At 33.9% G+C, this 15,792-nt stretch overlaps 1 protein-coding gene across 1 annotated transcript; it reads right to left on the bottom strand.

Moving 5' to 3' along the window:
- Window positions 1-210: 210 nt before the first annotated feature.
- On the bottom strand, window positions 211-1,518 carry LOC141535410 (uncharacterized). The gene is made up of 3 exons (XM_074255330.1): window positions 1,374-1,518; window positions 1,044-1,240; window positions 211-872 (listed from the first exon to the last, which is right to left on the bottom strand). The coding sequence occupies exons 1-3, from the start codon at window positions 1,484-1,486 to the stop codon at window positions 211-213; spliced, it is 972 nt and encodes a 323-aa protein (XP_074111431.1). The 5' UTR covers window positions 1,487-1,518.
- Between the last annotated feature and the right edge of the window lie 14,274 nt (window positions 1,519-15,792).

Raw genomic sequence — 15,792 nt, 5'->3', positions numbered from 1 at the left:
TTTTTTTCTTCCTGTGAAAAGCATTTGCATCTGCATTTGAATAAAATATTTCATTGCAATTTTATTGTAATTGTCAGTGTCAATATAAGTGCGAAAGCTTTTTTGAGACGTCGGGCATTTAATTTCTACCACGAATTCGTCATCTATTGCATCTGGAGAAGCTCCTAAGTATGGGTGATTTTGAGATAAGAATAAACCACACTTTTGGAATTAACGCTTCAACTTCTGCTCAACTTGTTGTAAAACTGTAGCTTCCAGCTCTTTACCTCGTTCCATAGCTTTTGTATTGCGTAGTTTTTGACCTCCAACTAGCAACTCAGTAGAGTTACTAGTTGGAGAGTTAGTACCTAATGGTACTAACGTTCCATTAGGTGTATTACAGCGGGATGCTTCATAAGCTTTCGACGCTGTTATTCGTCCATGCCGCAATGAAAACCAAAGATCACAATCTGCTTGGTATTGAGTTTCCTTTTCTATATTATCACACAAGTCAGGAGACATTCGATTTGCACTAAATTGTATAAAATTATCGCATAATGTTCCTCCTAAATTAATAAAGTCCACTAATAAATTGTGTATTGTATGATATGAGAGGCTTTTTTCAGTATTCTCAGAGTTTAAATACTTCAAGATTTGGCTCTGTAAGTTTTTTTGTTTTGTTCTATTGACAAATTCTTGCAAAGTATTGAAAGACTTAGGTACAGCAGTAATATTTGTCTCAGAATCAAAATCTGTCACTCGAATGAATTTGATTGCTGACCCAACTTGAGATAAAACTGATTTACGCCAGTAACATTCAACATCAGTTGGAGATGGTTCTTCCGATCGTCTGTGTAGCCACATTAAAAACGCGATTGAGTGCTTACATCCACCTAAAATAGGTATAACAAGAAGTGATTATTGGTTATAATATTATCAAAATATCTATTTTAGCATATTATATAACGTGTGTATTAGATGTGAATGTTTATGCAGGAAATGATGAAACAAACAATAACCGCAATGATTTTATTACTTGAATATTGTTAAATTATTTTATTTACCTGACGATGCGGCGCAATCATGACACTGAATCAATAAAATTTCTTCATCAACAATATTTATAACTACAGTCACTCTATATGATTTATTATGTACTCTGTGTTCAGGACAAATAAGACACTTGAGAGTACATTCAGGTCCCTGAAGCTTAATTTGTACATATTCAATGGCTGCATCTCCATATGACTTTCTCCCAGATCTATAATTCAAAATATTGAAATAAATATTATTTATGTAACAGCTAATGAATACTTTATGAACTTGTTGATAAAAAAGCACCGATTTATTTATAACTAATATCTAAATAAACAACTGTATTGAAATATACGAACATGCTAGCTTTTGTTCCTTTCATTTCTGCTGATACAAAATCAGAGTTTGTAGCGAGATAAGTTGCAACTAAAGGTGCTTCACTAAAACCAGGATCCACTTTTCGCCGAGGCATTTTTATTAATTCGTTGATAATCACAAACTACACTGTTGAACAGATGCTTCTCAAAAGTCTTAGTATAACAACATTGACATGTTCATAACCTCCAAACACATTCACTTTAAATTTAAAAAACATTTCACAAAAATTTATTTCACTTTTAATTATTTTCAACAAAATCTAGCATTAAAAATAGGATGTATAAAACTTAAAATTGAAAAAACTTAACTTTAAGTTTTTAGCAATGTAAAATATTATACATGACTTAAATGCTCATTCAAATATACGCGCTACAAACAGCACAATGACGTCACACCAATCACATCACGTTTTACATCACGTAACTTTTATGTAATTTAGGACCACTTTTATTTATTAAATTATCTAAATTTTTAAGAACAAAATCGAAAAATTTTTCTTCCAAAAATTTTAAAAAATTATATAGAATGTAAAAATATCAAAAGTTTATGAATATCAAAATCATGCAAATACCCAATTAGTTCGTATATTATAGTTTGATTGATTTGTTTAGTTAAATTTGAATTTGATACTTAGGGCGGTTGGCGCTAGTGTATTTGACTGATGTTTTTTAATATTGTATAGTATAGTATATACCGAATGTTTTTATGGTGGGCTATATGTTGCCCCGCAATTGTTGATTCTGAATGTATCGTTTGTTTATATTTTATTTCTGTAAGAATAATTAACTAATCTATCAATTTTGTTTACTTTGTATTAATTTATATGACTAAGGCAGCTGTGCAATATAAGATAGTAATTGTATTAATTCGTGTTATGGTAAATATTGTAATTATATCAATTATTATTTTATTTTGCTGGTAATTGACATGTGTATTTTCCAGATGCCTGATGGAGGTCTAATAAATGACCGAAACGTCGCAGAAATAATAATGTAATCATTATTACGATCGTACATTGTCCACATTCCTGAGATAAAATTATCCGAACAAAAACAGTTTCACTGTTAAAAATTGCGCCATGTCCACGTTCATAAAACTCATCTTAATGACATCTGCACTTTGCAAAAAAAAATAAGACTCGTTACAATAATTTTCATTCTATACAAAAAAAGTTAAATACAAAAAAATACCAAGAAACCGTCATAATGTTGAAAAAATTGAAAAAATTTGTTGAAAATTTAAAAATTAAGAAAAAATTTTTTATCGTACTTGGCGCGCGTCATTGAGTACCCCAAATTTTTTCAGGATACATGAACATCCTTTTAATGTTTCAACATTTATAAGTAAGTCAACCTATAAAATGCATAAATGTAATTAATGAAATATTATTTTATGATACGTTTAACAAAAGTTAGGTAAAAACAACACGGCATACGTATTTTATTTGAAATTGTTAAATTCTCCGCACATCGTTTATGATTTCAATAAAACGCCCTCTCCTGTTCGGTTATGCAATTTGCTTACAAATGAATACGCCTGCATACGTTGACTCTGTAGTGGAATCACTGCGAAAATTGAGTTGACTAAAAAATAAAACATATGGCCGACTAAATTGAGAAAATGCGGTGTGATTGCCAATCAAAATGTGTTAATTACAATTAAACGAAGCACGATCAAGTTTCTTCGTGAAAGCTTAATGACGGAACTGAAAAAAATTGAATTAAAAAATTTTGTGTTATTTCAGATATCTTCACCAGTTTACCATATTGACAGTTATTTTCACTAAAAATCTGAAAAAAATTTTCGAAACGGATTTTTTCACTGAAACTGATATTAATCCAGTAAGCAGTGTTTTTAATTCGTTGAGTATACTTCACGGATGTGAATCTATAAACATAACAATGTATGAAATCATATATTATATAATTAGAGCTGATAAGATATAATATATATAATTATACATATTTACATTACATAAATTCAAGCGAAATCGTTTTTCTCGGGTTGAAATTCGTCCGAAAAAATTTGGGGTACTCAATGACGCGCGCCAAGTACGATAAAAAATTTTTTTCTTAATTTTTAAATTTTCAACAAATTTTTTTCAATTTTTTCAACATTATGACGGTTTCTTGGTATTTTTTTGTATAGAATGAAAGTGATTGTAACGAGTCAATTTTTTTTGCAAAGTGCAGATGTTATTGAGATGAGTTTCATGAACGTGGACTTGGCGCAATTTTTAACAGTGAAACTGTTTTTGTTCGGATTTCATATCTTTTTGTTAAGTGTAATTTTTTGCTCGCCTCTTAATACATTCTTAATTTTAAAATTGAACTTTTCCCGCGCAAAATTAGAAATATGTAAATAAATTAATTAATGCAGGTAAAGCTATTATCATATAAAAGGTCATTTGTTCGTTAATTTTGAAAATCAAATCCTAACAAAAAAATTAAAATTCTGTTTCTCTCATAGTAGCTAGTAGCATTAAAAAACTTAACGTGACTGACCCGTGTAAACTCTTCGGTTTCAATGAATTAACTAGCTTATCAATGGGGATTTAAAATTTTTTATGTATATATAGTTAAAGTTTAACATTTTTTTGAATTAAAAAAGTTGTTAATCTAGATTTAATGCTCTACTACACATTAATTTAACAATAACAATAATTATTTTGGTAATGATAAACAATGATAATGATACTTTTAACATCAATTTATCATTACCGATATAATAAATTTCATTTTTATAATGATTATTATTGTTATTGTTACAATTACATTATTGTTAATAAAGGGGACAATGCATCATACGCATAATTGTAATACCTATGGCCTAAAAATTACAATTATTTGAAATCCGCTCGATTGAATAACAATGCCACCTACAGGCAACGACTACAAAGTCGTAGAATGTGTACACTATCCAATGAGAATTGCCTAAATCTTGATCTGCTGGCCTGAAGGAAGAAAGTAAAACTCAAACAATCTTTAGCCTGTTGTGTATTTAGTCTAATTAATAAATGAAATTCAATAGAAAGAATAGGTTTGAAAACCATCCACATATGAAGTTGTTTGATAGTTTATTCTAGAAATTTTGTATTTATAAAGTATTTTAACATTCTTAATTTCAAAATTAAATTTTTCCCGCGCAAAATTGAAAATTCATAAATTAATAAATTAATGCAGGCAAAGCTATTCTAATATGATAGGTTGTTTATTCGTTAATTTTGATAATCAAATCCTAATAAAAAAATTGAAATTCTGTTTCTCTCATAGTAGCTAGTAGCATTAAAAAAAATAACGTGACTGATCCGCGTAAACTCCGCGGTTAAAAGCGATTAACTATCTTATTAATAGGGATTTTACATTTTTATTTATATACAGTAAAAATTTTAACATTTTTTTTAACTAAAAAAGTTGTTGATTTGGATTTAATACTCTAATACACATTAATTTAATAATAACAATAATTCATTCAGTAATAATAATGATAATGATATTTTTAACCTGAATTTGGTATTACCGATATAATTAATTTCAGTCTCATAATTTTTATTATTAGTGTTATTGTTATTATGACATTGTAGTAAGTAAATGACACAATACACCATGCGCATAATTGTAAGACTTTTCACCTAAAGATTACAATTATTTGAAATCCACTTGATTGGATAACAATGCAACCTATCGGCAACGACCACAAAATCATAGAATGGTACACTATCCAATGGGAATAACCTCTGATTATGATTGTTCAAGTACAAAAAACCTTTGTTCCAACTTCAAATTGTTTATTTCTTGTTTAATTAACATTTTTAATAAGCTGAATATTTGTATTCTAAATGTTTGCACTGCGCATGCGTCAACTTTACGTTTAGACTTTCAGTGCGGACTTTTGAAAATTATATTGACCAGCACAGTAATTAGAGTAAGTGTATTTTTCTTGTAATTTCAATTATAGAGGTCACAGGACAAAAGGGCAACGTGTAGTTTTTAATAATTTTATAATAAGTTTTATTTTAATAAAGTATTGAAATTTTTGTTAATTGTTATGAATTTCTTTTTTTTTTTTTTTTTTTTTTTTTTTTAATAGTTCGTAGTATTCATGAAAATAGAATTGATGAAAATAAAAAAAAATGTACATGCATTGATTAACAATTCTCTCGATATTTTTAAAAATTTAGAATGAAATGAATATTTATTAGTTATTTATTTATTTACTTAATGACATTGATATTGGCTGACGTCTAACAATTTTTTTTTAATTATTTAAATTAATTAAATAGTAATTCCCTAAAAATTACACTCGTAAATTTTTTAATTTTTTACACATGAGATGTGCTTGTTACTATAATTTTCAAAAGACCGCGCTAAAAGTCTATATACGTAAAGTTGACGCATGCGCAGTGCAAATATTTAGAATGCATACATACAGCTAATTAAAAATGTTAATTAAACAACAAAAAAAAAATGTGAAGTAGGAACAAATGTTAAATATACATGAACAATCATAAATAGAGGCTTGATGACCCAAATTGCTACCAAAATATTAAAAAATGCGACAGAGGGACTAACTTAACGGTACATTATTAATAAATTCTTTTTAAAATAAATAAATGGAGAACGATCAAATGTTGAGAGTGAATAATAAAGAACAAACGAAAAGCTGAAAACGTGATAGAAAAAATAATCAAAAATTAAAAGAAAAAAATTTGGGGTTCTAACTTCAGTGAGCTATCCCGTTAAATCTACAGTTTATGTAGAAATAATTCCAGTGCACTCTGGCGGTTGTAGATGCAAGCTGTGAATTAACTTTTTTCAGTGTAGTTGCGTATCGATAGTAAGATTACTACACATTTTTATTTTATCTAGTCTGTGGCGGTGACTTTTCTCGATGAAAAAAATGTCAGGATCGAAATTTCTGGGCTTACTATAGTTTATGCTGATAAAAGTTAATAATTTTAAGTGAATTAAATGTTATAATTGATTATAATTAATTAATATCAGTAAAATAGAGTGTGACTTACTTTTATGATATATCATTTTGGAAAAAGGAGTACCATATAATTAAATAAAATTTTGCAACCTCGAAATACCATTCTGCTTACGGTAAACACATTCGGTAGTCTGGCGCTCCGTTTACAACGGAATTTTTGAACGGAACTTGGCGCCAGATTCTACCGAATCTGTAGAGTTATCCAAGACTATTGTAAAAGTTACTTGAATAAATTTGAGATTTAGTTTAAAAAGAATTGTTATTATTTTTGTCAACCTAATTATAATTTCTCTCGACCCTTTGATATCTCTCTTGCTTGGACCGATTCTGGAAATCGTGATGAAAATTCCAGTGGCGCCCTTCAATTTTGAAATAAAAAAAAAAAGGTGACCACTTAACAGGAATCAATTACAATCCGTTACGTAATGTAGAGAATTGTAAGTTAAGTTGAAATATTAAATATATTTAAAATAAATCTTAATTGAAATATATTTTGAATTAATCCAACGAAAATTTAAATATACCCGCCACTGAAGTTTTTTTTTATTGGTCGTACGAAAACTCTTAGTGGGAGATCGGATCGTCAAATATAGAGAGAGAATTCGGTCAAACATAGAGGAAGGTCACATATAGCGGGATTCCACTGTATCCAAATCGTTGTCCTGTCGGACTTATCAGCAAACCATGTTTTACCTTTGATATTTAGATGTTGCTCGCAGATAAGACAGACGTCAATTTTATCTTCAAAGACGCGCTGGCGCAGCAGGTTTTGCGCCAAAGCGCACCTATACAGGTTGCCTTGTAATATGCGTATCATTTCTGCCCTCTCGTGGCTTCAGCAAGTGCTGAGCAAAATGCCTTGCAAGCTAAGGTGCCAGAAATATGGCATGAACCATCCTGAGCATTCTTCTCCGGAGTCCAAAGGAAGCATTTTGGCTTCTTCGTGCAGTTAACGGACTTGTGGTTCTCTCTGCCACATTTGTAGCAGCACTTGTTACTGTCTGGTCCCGCGCATTGGCGTGTTTGGTGTCCAAAACCGAAACATCTAATGTAGTGGATTACCTGAAAGGTTGACTGGAAGAGCTCCTTTTAGAAGGCTGAATGACTGAGATGAAGGTAGATTGTAATGCTAAAATCGTTTCAGGCCTATATGCTAGGTCCTGAATAGCCTCCCTCTGGGGTGAAGAGATGCCAGAGTCAGTTCAGGCCACTATGATAGGTCCTGAACAGCCAACTTCTGGTAAAAAAAAAAAAAAAAAAAAAAAAAGGGAAAGTAACAACGGAAAATATTTAATCCGAACCAGATGAGTGACCGGGATGAAAACAAGGGATGCATTTAGGGCCTCAAAAGCTAGAAAGTCATAAAAGTAGGTACTTGAGTAGAGAGCAGCATGCATGGTCTTGGAACGAAATATTCTAGAGTTTGGCTTTTTTTATTTACTTTATTACATACTGAATAATATTTTTAAAAATACAAATAAATAACGTTAAAAAAATTAGTAATTTATAAAATTGGCTAATAATTGACAAATTTAGCAGCTATAAATATTGTATGCTGTTCGAAATGTTGTAAATGTTCGAAGGCCAAAAGTCGACTGAGTTGGCGACTTTTAATTTTTTGAGTCTTAATTATCTTATTAAAAATTATTATAAGTCGCATTTCTTTGAAAAATATCAATTAATTTATAATATATCCATGTTCTCTCTTATTTTATGAACTGATCGTTGAACATGACCTTGAAACGGAAGGGAACCGCTTGTAACTGTTCCACTCGTTCTCTTTGGTCACCCCTTAATTTATTTAGGGCGCCACTGGATTTTTAGACACAGTATCCAGAGCATGGAGTAAGTTCTACAGAGTCGTGAGAGACTGCTAGGAAGGAAACAAAAATTATCAAAGAAATTCATTTTTACAAGAAATTTTATTTAACCAACCCCGTTTACAATGATAATCCCCCTTACAATTAATTAACACTTAATTCTAAGTCCTATTCCCGTTTAGACGACGGTTTCCTATTATAGTTCCTATTCCCGACAGTACCCTCATATGGAGCGACCAGACCGGGGTTTCTATCATAGATTCTTATTCCCGACGATACCCTCATGTGGAGCGACCATACCGCGTTTTCTATCTTATTCCCGTGTACCCCCCTGGGCGTCTATACACGGTGTCCTATCATAGTGTCTAATCCCGACGATACCCTCTTATGGAGCGATCATATCGCGGTTTCTAACTGTAATTATTTTCCTCAATTTTCCACACGCACACACAATATAATTTTTATAACCCAAACACACCAATTAAAATTTCCATACTTTCACAAATTAAATTTTCTAAGATTTTTATTTAATTTTATTCTACAAATTAAATCTGATTAACTTAATTTCCTTTATTTAATTCTCCATTCATTCCTAATTCAAATTCCTAACGAAATTAATTTCCTTATTAAAATTCTTAACTAATTTACTGCCGTGTTCTTAATAATACAAAAATAAATATTTAATACCAAGAGGTCTTCGTATCTTGTATTAATAGATTAAAATCTGACGACAGAGGTCTTAATAATCTGCCGACAAAATGTTCGTTACGCCCAAGTATTTTACAATTTTAATTTTCTTGGTCGATTTCATTTTCGCCAAATTTTATAGTATGATTTTACTAAATTACTTTAATTAAAATTGATTTACTTCCATTTTATTAATTGTTTTTTTAGAATTTCATTTTTGCCGAAATTTATAAATTATTTTATTTACTTGAATTGTTTTAATCTTGTCCAAATTTGTTTTGTCAGAGTTTTCTAATTAATTTATTTAATTGTAATCTCCGAATTAAGAATTTGTGAATTGATTTTATTTTATTTAATTTTGATGAAATTCTTTTATTTGTCTCTGAATAACTATCTTATTTCGACTAAATTATTTTCTTTTACTTTCTTTGTGTTGTACGAAACTTCGAATTTATTTTATTTTAATTTTGGGGATTATATTTTATTTTATAACGCCTTGAGATTTTAGTCTCGACCTTCTTTGTCCTTTACTCAGCGCTTTAGCTCGAGACAATATGGTTAACCCTCTCCCGAACATTTGTCGAATTTTTCTTCAAGTGAAATTTTCAAATGATTTATTTTCTACTTTTAACTAAATGATTTTAACAATTATTTTCTGATTCTAATGTTACTTTTGTTTTATTTTACACAATCAAAATTTTATTCCAAATTATTTATGTTGATTTTAACTAATTTTTACTTCTGATGATTTTACTAAAATATTTTATTGAAATTATTTCAATGATTTTAATTGACACAAAATTAACTGATTTTACTTAAACTCAATTCCCAGAAATAAAATTTTTTACGTCATATCGAAATCATGAATTAACAAACTGAAATAATTCCTAGTAAAATTAATCCAGATTCTGCCTACGTGTTTAATTAATAACCCGAAATAATTCCTGGTATTATTAATTAAATATTTATCATCTTATTTCTGACTTGTTCTAAAATTTATTCTTAATTTTAACCTGACTTTTATTTCGGACTTTATTCTAATTATTTTACGAAATTTGTTCTTAACCATTTCGATAATTCGTTGTTAATTATTTGGATAAATTAATTCTCAATTATTCGGACAATTTTGGTACTTCCATTTTGTTTAATTAATTACTTCAATTTTGGTTAAATTTACAAGTACTTAAATTTTGTTAAACTTAATGATTGTGACCAAACGCGAAATGGCGATAACCTTCAGCCGACATAAGGCCTAGCTGATGCCGCTTCACCGAGAAATTATTTAGACATGTTAATTGTACCTGGAGTTTCTTTCTAAATTTTTTTCGCAATCCCTCGCACTGCGACTCCTGGATTTTCGTCTCCTTATAGAATTTCTCCTCGGTGAGATGTTCACTTGGCGGCAAAATCCTGGATCACCACGTCGCGTCGAGTTCTTCTCAGATAATACTTTTCCTAGAGCAGCACGTTGACATTAGAATATATTGCAAATTAACCAAACTTAAGCGAGCTGACTTAGAGGCCTAGCAAGCATTAAATTTGTCGAGTTTCATCGCCTCGTTCTACTTAGAGCGAACGAATAAAAAATAATTACCTGCTTAGAACTTTTCGCGATGCGTTTGGTTCGATCGTTCAGTCACAATAATTTTCACCAAAATTTCTTGGTGCGTTTCTTTCTTCCTTTACTCTGCCCACCCCCACTACACCGACACCACCACTTTGGGGACTCACTTACTAGTCGCAAACTATGCCTACGAGGGCTTAAAATCACAACGCTATGTGATCCGTCGATAATTAGACGAGTGCGCGTAAAAGGGCTTTTAACGGGTAACGATCACTCCGTTACAACCTTACATCTGTCATATTTATTTCCCTGATAGCCACCTTACCTATAACTTACTCTGCAAATAGACGTCAAAACTTGCTGTACAAGTATTTCCTTCAAATTGTAGTAAAGTTGAAAGGAAATTTAACTACAAGTTTGATTGTTAACTTGTATTCAAGTTGCGGCCGTAGATTTCCGTCAATTTGCTTACAACTGTTGTTGAAAGAAGAATTATCGCCAACTTGATGTATAAATTAACCGTAACTGCTGGAAGTCAACACTTACTGAGAAAACGCTGGCTATCAGGGTTTGTTATGACATTTCATGGATTATAAAAGTTTTGTATCTGTAAATATTAAATTGCAGTGGTGACTAATAAATTTGTAATAACATACGTAAAATAGTTTTCATCGTTTCATTGGATCTAAGTCTAGAGTTTTCTAATTATCGATATTAAGCACAATGTGAATACATTGTCACGGGGTTCCTTCATTACCCGTTGAAGGTCCTCACCCTAGCCGTGGTTAGTTATCGACAGATCACAGGGCGCTTTGGTCTAGGATGCTCGCGCAGTATAAATAAAATTTACATAAGTTCCGGGGCCTAGGAAATAAGTGTTCCGCGGGTGGGGATAATCCCACACGAGGGACAAGTGAAGTTGCCGAACGGAAATACGTTATTGTGAAGCCGGAGCCCGAGCAACCAACACGAGATTTTGGAAATACCAGGTAAATATTAATATTCCTCTGAGATTCCTGTGGAACCTTCATAGCGATTATTTTAATTTATAAATTTGATAATTACTGCTAGGCATTTAGCCAGCCTAATTATCCAATAATAACAATTCTAACTAGCCTGAATTTCCAGATAAATTATTGTTGAAAATCCCGAGCTGCGACGCAAGCGAACCGAGTACCGAGAACACCGTGATTTTGGCTGACAGAGTTGCCTCTAATAGAAATCCACGAGAACAACAAAGAGAGCCGAACTTAAGAGAAGGAATCGTCAAAAGTTCTCAGGTACAAAATAAAGTTTAACAAAATTAGTTAAATTAAAATTTGAACAAATAGAAAATTCAATAAGTTGAAAAAATTCAAAATTAAAAATAAAACAAATAAAATTATTATAAAATTTGTTAAATAAATTTAGATTAAAATTTACAAATCAGGAATTTTGAGATCGACAATTTTGAGTTAACTGCATCATTTATATTGTAACGGGTATTTTTCCGGTTTTTTTCAAATAAATTTAATTGCCGTAGTAATTTAGTCAAGGCTTTACCTATACATCTATATCCCCTAGCTCGAATAAAATCTCGCCGGAGTCCAGGATCTTTTAAGGGATAACTTATTTTACTTATAAATAAATTTGGAACCTAATTATACTTAATACTCTATTTATTTAACAAACAAAAAAAACAACAAAATTGAAACTCAAGTTTATAAAATTTACAAGCGTTATGTCAAACTTTACAATATCGCACATAACCCGCACACAACATTTACTTTCCGGCTCTCTTTAGAGCCATCTGGTGGCCAAACTCTGCCTACTACCTTTACACAGTAGTATTCTTCTTTACCGACGGTTGCGTTTTAAATCACGGCCCTACCTGCCCCTACTCCCATCTGGATACTTGAAAAGTAACCCTTTCCGGCCCTACTTACCCCTAGTCCAGTCTGGGTGCTTGGAAAGCAACCCTTTCCGGCCCTACTTACCCCTAGTTCCCTCTGGGTGCTTGGAAAGCAACCCTTTCCGGCCCTACTTACCCCTAGTTCCCTCTGGGTGCTTGGAAAGCAAACCTTCCCGGCCCTATTTACCCCTAGTTCCCTCTGGGTGCTTGGAAAGCAACCCTTCCCGGCCAAATTTACCCCTAGTTCCCTCTGGGTGCTTGGAAAGCAACCCTTCCCGGCCCTATTTACCCCTAGTTCCCTCTGGGTGCTTGGAAAGCAACCCTTCCCGGCCCTATTTACCCCTAGTTCCCTCTGGGTGCTTGGAAAGCAACCCTTCCCGGCCAAATTTCCCCCAATGGATAAGTCAGCACTTACCTGGTTCCTGGTCGGAGACAAGGTAAGAGTTCCTTGGTTATTCCTTGGTGAAGGGTCTTCTACCAGAAACAAGAACCACTGGAAAACTTGGTTGCCTTTCCCGTCGATAAAAATCGCTTTTGGCATTTCCCAGACCTTTCTCCAAGAGTGAAAGATCTGGGAAAATTATCGCCATCTATCGCTTTTCGCCAAACTTCAGATTTTTTAATTATTTAAATCTGATCAAATATTAAATTCACTCATTAATTTCAACAGATTACAATAAATTTCATACCAAATCAATTCCATACAAAAGTCGTTCGGGACTTAGAAAAAAAATAACATTTGCTAAATAATAATCTTCACAAAAATAATTTTCTATACAAAATTACAAGAAAGTAATTAATTACATAATTATTCAGATCTTTTGAATCTGTTTGGGAATTTTAATTAATTCTTTCTTTCAGGTAAATTAAATTTTTGTTCTTTAAAAGAACAAAAATTATCGTCACGCGGTTTCGCTTATATGAGCTTGCCGGTTTTTACTGCAAGCGAACGAGCGGCGGAATTCTTCGCCATCTCTCGCCGCGGTGGCGTACTCAAACATTCGCGCGCATTTTAAAATAAATCTCAGTCAAGTATTTAAAACTAAATAAACTTTTTCATTAAACAAAGAAATGTAAATGAACAATGATATATAAAAAAAACATCTTTAGTATATTAAATATACTCCGGTATTAATAATGACAAGAACGATAATAATAGTAATAATAATGATAGTAATAATAGTAATAATAATGATAGTAATAATAGTGGTAATAACGATGATGACAATAGTAATAATAACAATAATAATAATAATAATAACGATGATAACAATAGTAATAATAATTCTGTTGCTCTGCCGTCTCGCTCGCACTCGCCTTTTACCATCACACCCCTCCTTCCTCGGAAAGAAAAGTGGTGAACTACGTTTGCCACTTTTCGTCTCGTTCCTTCTCCTCTAGCAACTGGTGGACCGTCTTCCCCAACGGCTTGACCCATGGTGTTGGGGTCTTTGCCGTACGTGTGACTCGATAGAGTCTCAGGTCCTGGTCGTATGCAGTGAATTGCCGGCGCTTGGTCACCTGTTCGTCTTGCACCTCCTCTAGCCGGGTAAGGGTGGCTAGGACCTTCTCTAGGGGTGTCAGGACCTTGGTCGGTGCCGTAAAGAGTTCTCCGGTTTGTGGTTGGAACTCGGTTGGATACGCTTCGAGTAACGGTGCGTCGTCGTACGTTAACCACGCTGCGTCGTTGTTGGCTGGTACATCCATCAGTTGGGGACTGTCCGTGGAGATTTTCTTGGGTTGGACTTCCGGCTGGGGACCGCTCTTTGTGAGTGGGCCCGGGTTGGAGGTCTGCTCAGGTATGATTTCCAGCTGGGGACTGCTCTTTGCGAGTGGGCCCGGGTTGGAGATTATTGAGGCTCCTCTCCATCTTCCAATCCTTCTTTTTCTTTTGATGAAACTTGCTGCTGCTTCGGTGGGGAAGGCTGGTTCATTGGTCAGCGTGTGGGATGCTTCGGCGTCGCTAGGCCCTCTGTTGTTAGTCTGTTGGTTCCCCTGGGCCTTAGTTGTCCGACGGGGACCACTGGTGACAGGTGGGCCCGGTCTGGTGGCTTTCCTCATCCCCACGATCATCTCGGCGCTGGCTGGGTGAATCAGGGGCCGTTTGAACGGTCGTGAGAGACCTGGCTTCGTTCGAATGAACGGTCGTCTGAGCCAGTGTATCCGGGTCCTCACTGGCCGATTTTCTATTACCCGGATGTTGGTTTTTTCGGCGTGGTGGGTGTGATGGTAGAGGTCGTAGTGGTCTTCGTCGGTGTGAGGAGTAGTTGTGGTGGTCGTCTCAGCATCTCCTCCATCAGCCATATCTCCTCTTCCATGGTTCGTCTGGGTGTCATCATTGTATTCGCTGAAACAGGCAAAATCACACACACATACAGTCTCGCAAACTTCGCGTATAGCATCGAGTTTTCCTTGTCATAGCCCTGCTTTCGTTTGTATATATATATTTTTAGCTAGATAGCAGGCAGAGTTCAGGAAAGAAAAAAAAAGAAAAATCTTTAATCATGTGGCGGCGGGTTACTGCCCAGATTCAAGTTCTTTGTATTAAAATTTTCATATAACCCGGTTCATTTTGACGACTTTTTTTCTTTTTTCTCTCTTTTTTTTTTTTTTTTTTTTAAATTTTTAGGTTTCAACTGGTTTATTTTCAGGTAATTTTTCCGGCTTTTCTCCGTTTCCGTGCCCCTGCCCGAGACCCTACTCTTAAATAATAAAGACCACTCAGAATATTCCTTTGGCTTACAGCATATGCTTTAAGACAGGATTATTTGGTCATCATCGTGGGTTTCTTTTGGTTTGGGCCCGGGTTAGGTAGCGCGGTTCAGGAGGTTCGTCCGGTTCTAGGTTCTCAGTGTCTAAGTTTTTGGATGTTAGGTTCTCAGGATCGAAGTTTTCGTGGTAAGGTTTTAGGTCTTTCAGGTGCGCGACAAACGTTTTTCCTTCCTTGGAGACTTCATAAACCGAGGGCCCTATGATTTTAGTGATTGTGTACCCTGTGCTAAATTTTTCCGCTAATTTGGCTGCAAAACTGTCGACCGCCGACGATAAATAGTGTTCTCGCTTACATACAAGATCCCCAATGGCCGGTTGCCAAGCACCTCGCTTTTTATCGTAGTGTTTGGCTTGCTGGCTATATGCTTTGGCTAGGTTGACGTTCACTAGTTCGATTGTTTCGTTCAAAGTCTGTACTGCGCGTGGTACGTCGTAGTGTTCGCGGTTTTCCGGTTCTTGCTGTGCTTTTACCGATACAGGTGGTTGGATTTCGCGACCGTAGTTCAAATATGCTGGAGAGAACTCGGTGGAGTCATGTTTCGCGGTATTGTAAGCAAACATTAATTCGGGTATGAGTTTGTCCCAATGTCTCTGATTGGCACCCACGAATTGAGCGATCATTGTCCCGATGACACGATTTGTTCGTTCGACTGGGTTACATTGTGGAGAATATG

The sequence above is a fragment of the Cotesia typhae genome, unplaced genomic scaffold, assembly GCF_013202065.1.
Source record: "Cotesia typhae breed Kobodo isofemale line unplaced genomic scaffold, CoteBio_Ctyphae scaffold_13, whole genome shotgun sequence".
NCBI classification, from domain to species: domain Eukaryota; kingdom Metazoa; phylum Arthropoda; class Insecta; order Hymenoptera; family Braconidae; genus Cotesia; species Cotesia typhae.
This window is presented reverse-complemented; position numbering and strand designations above follow the sequence as displayed.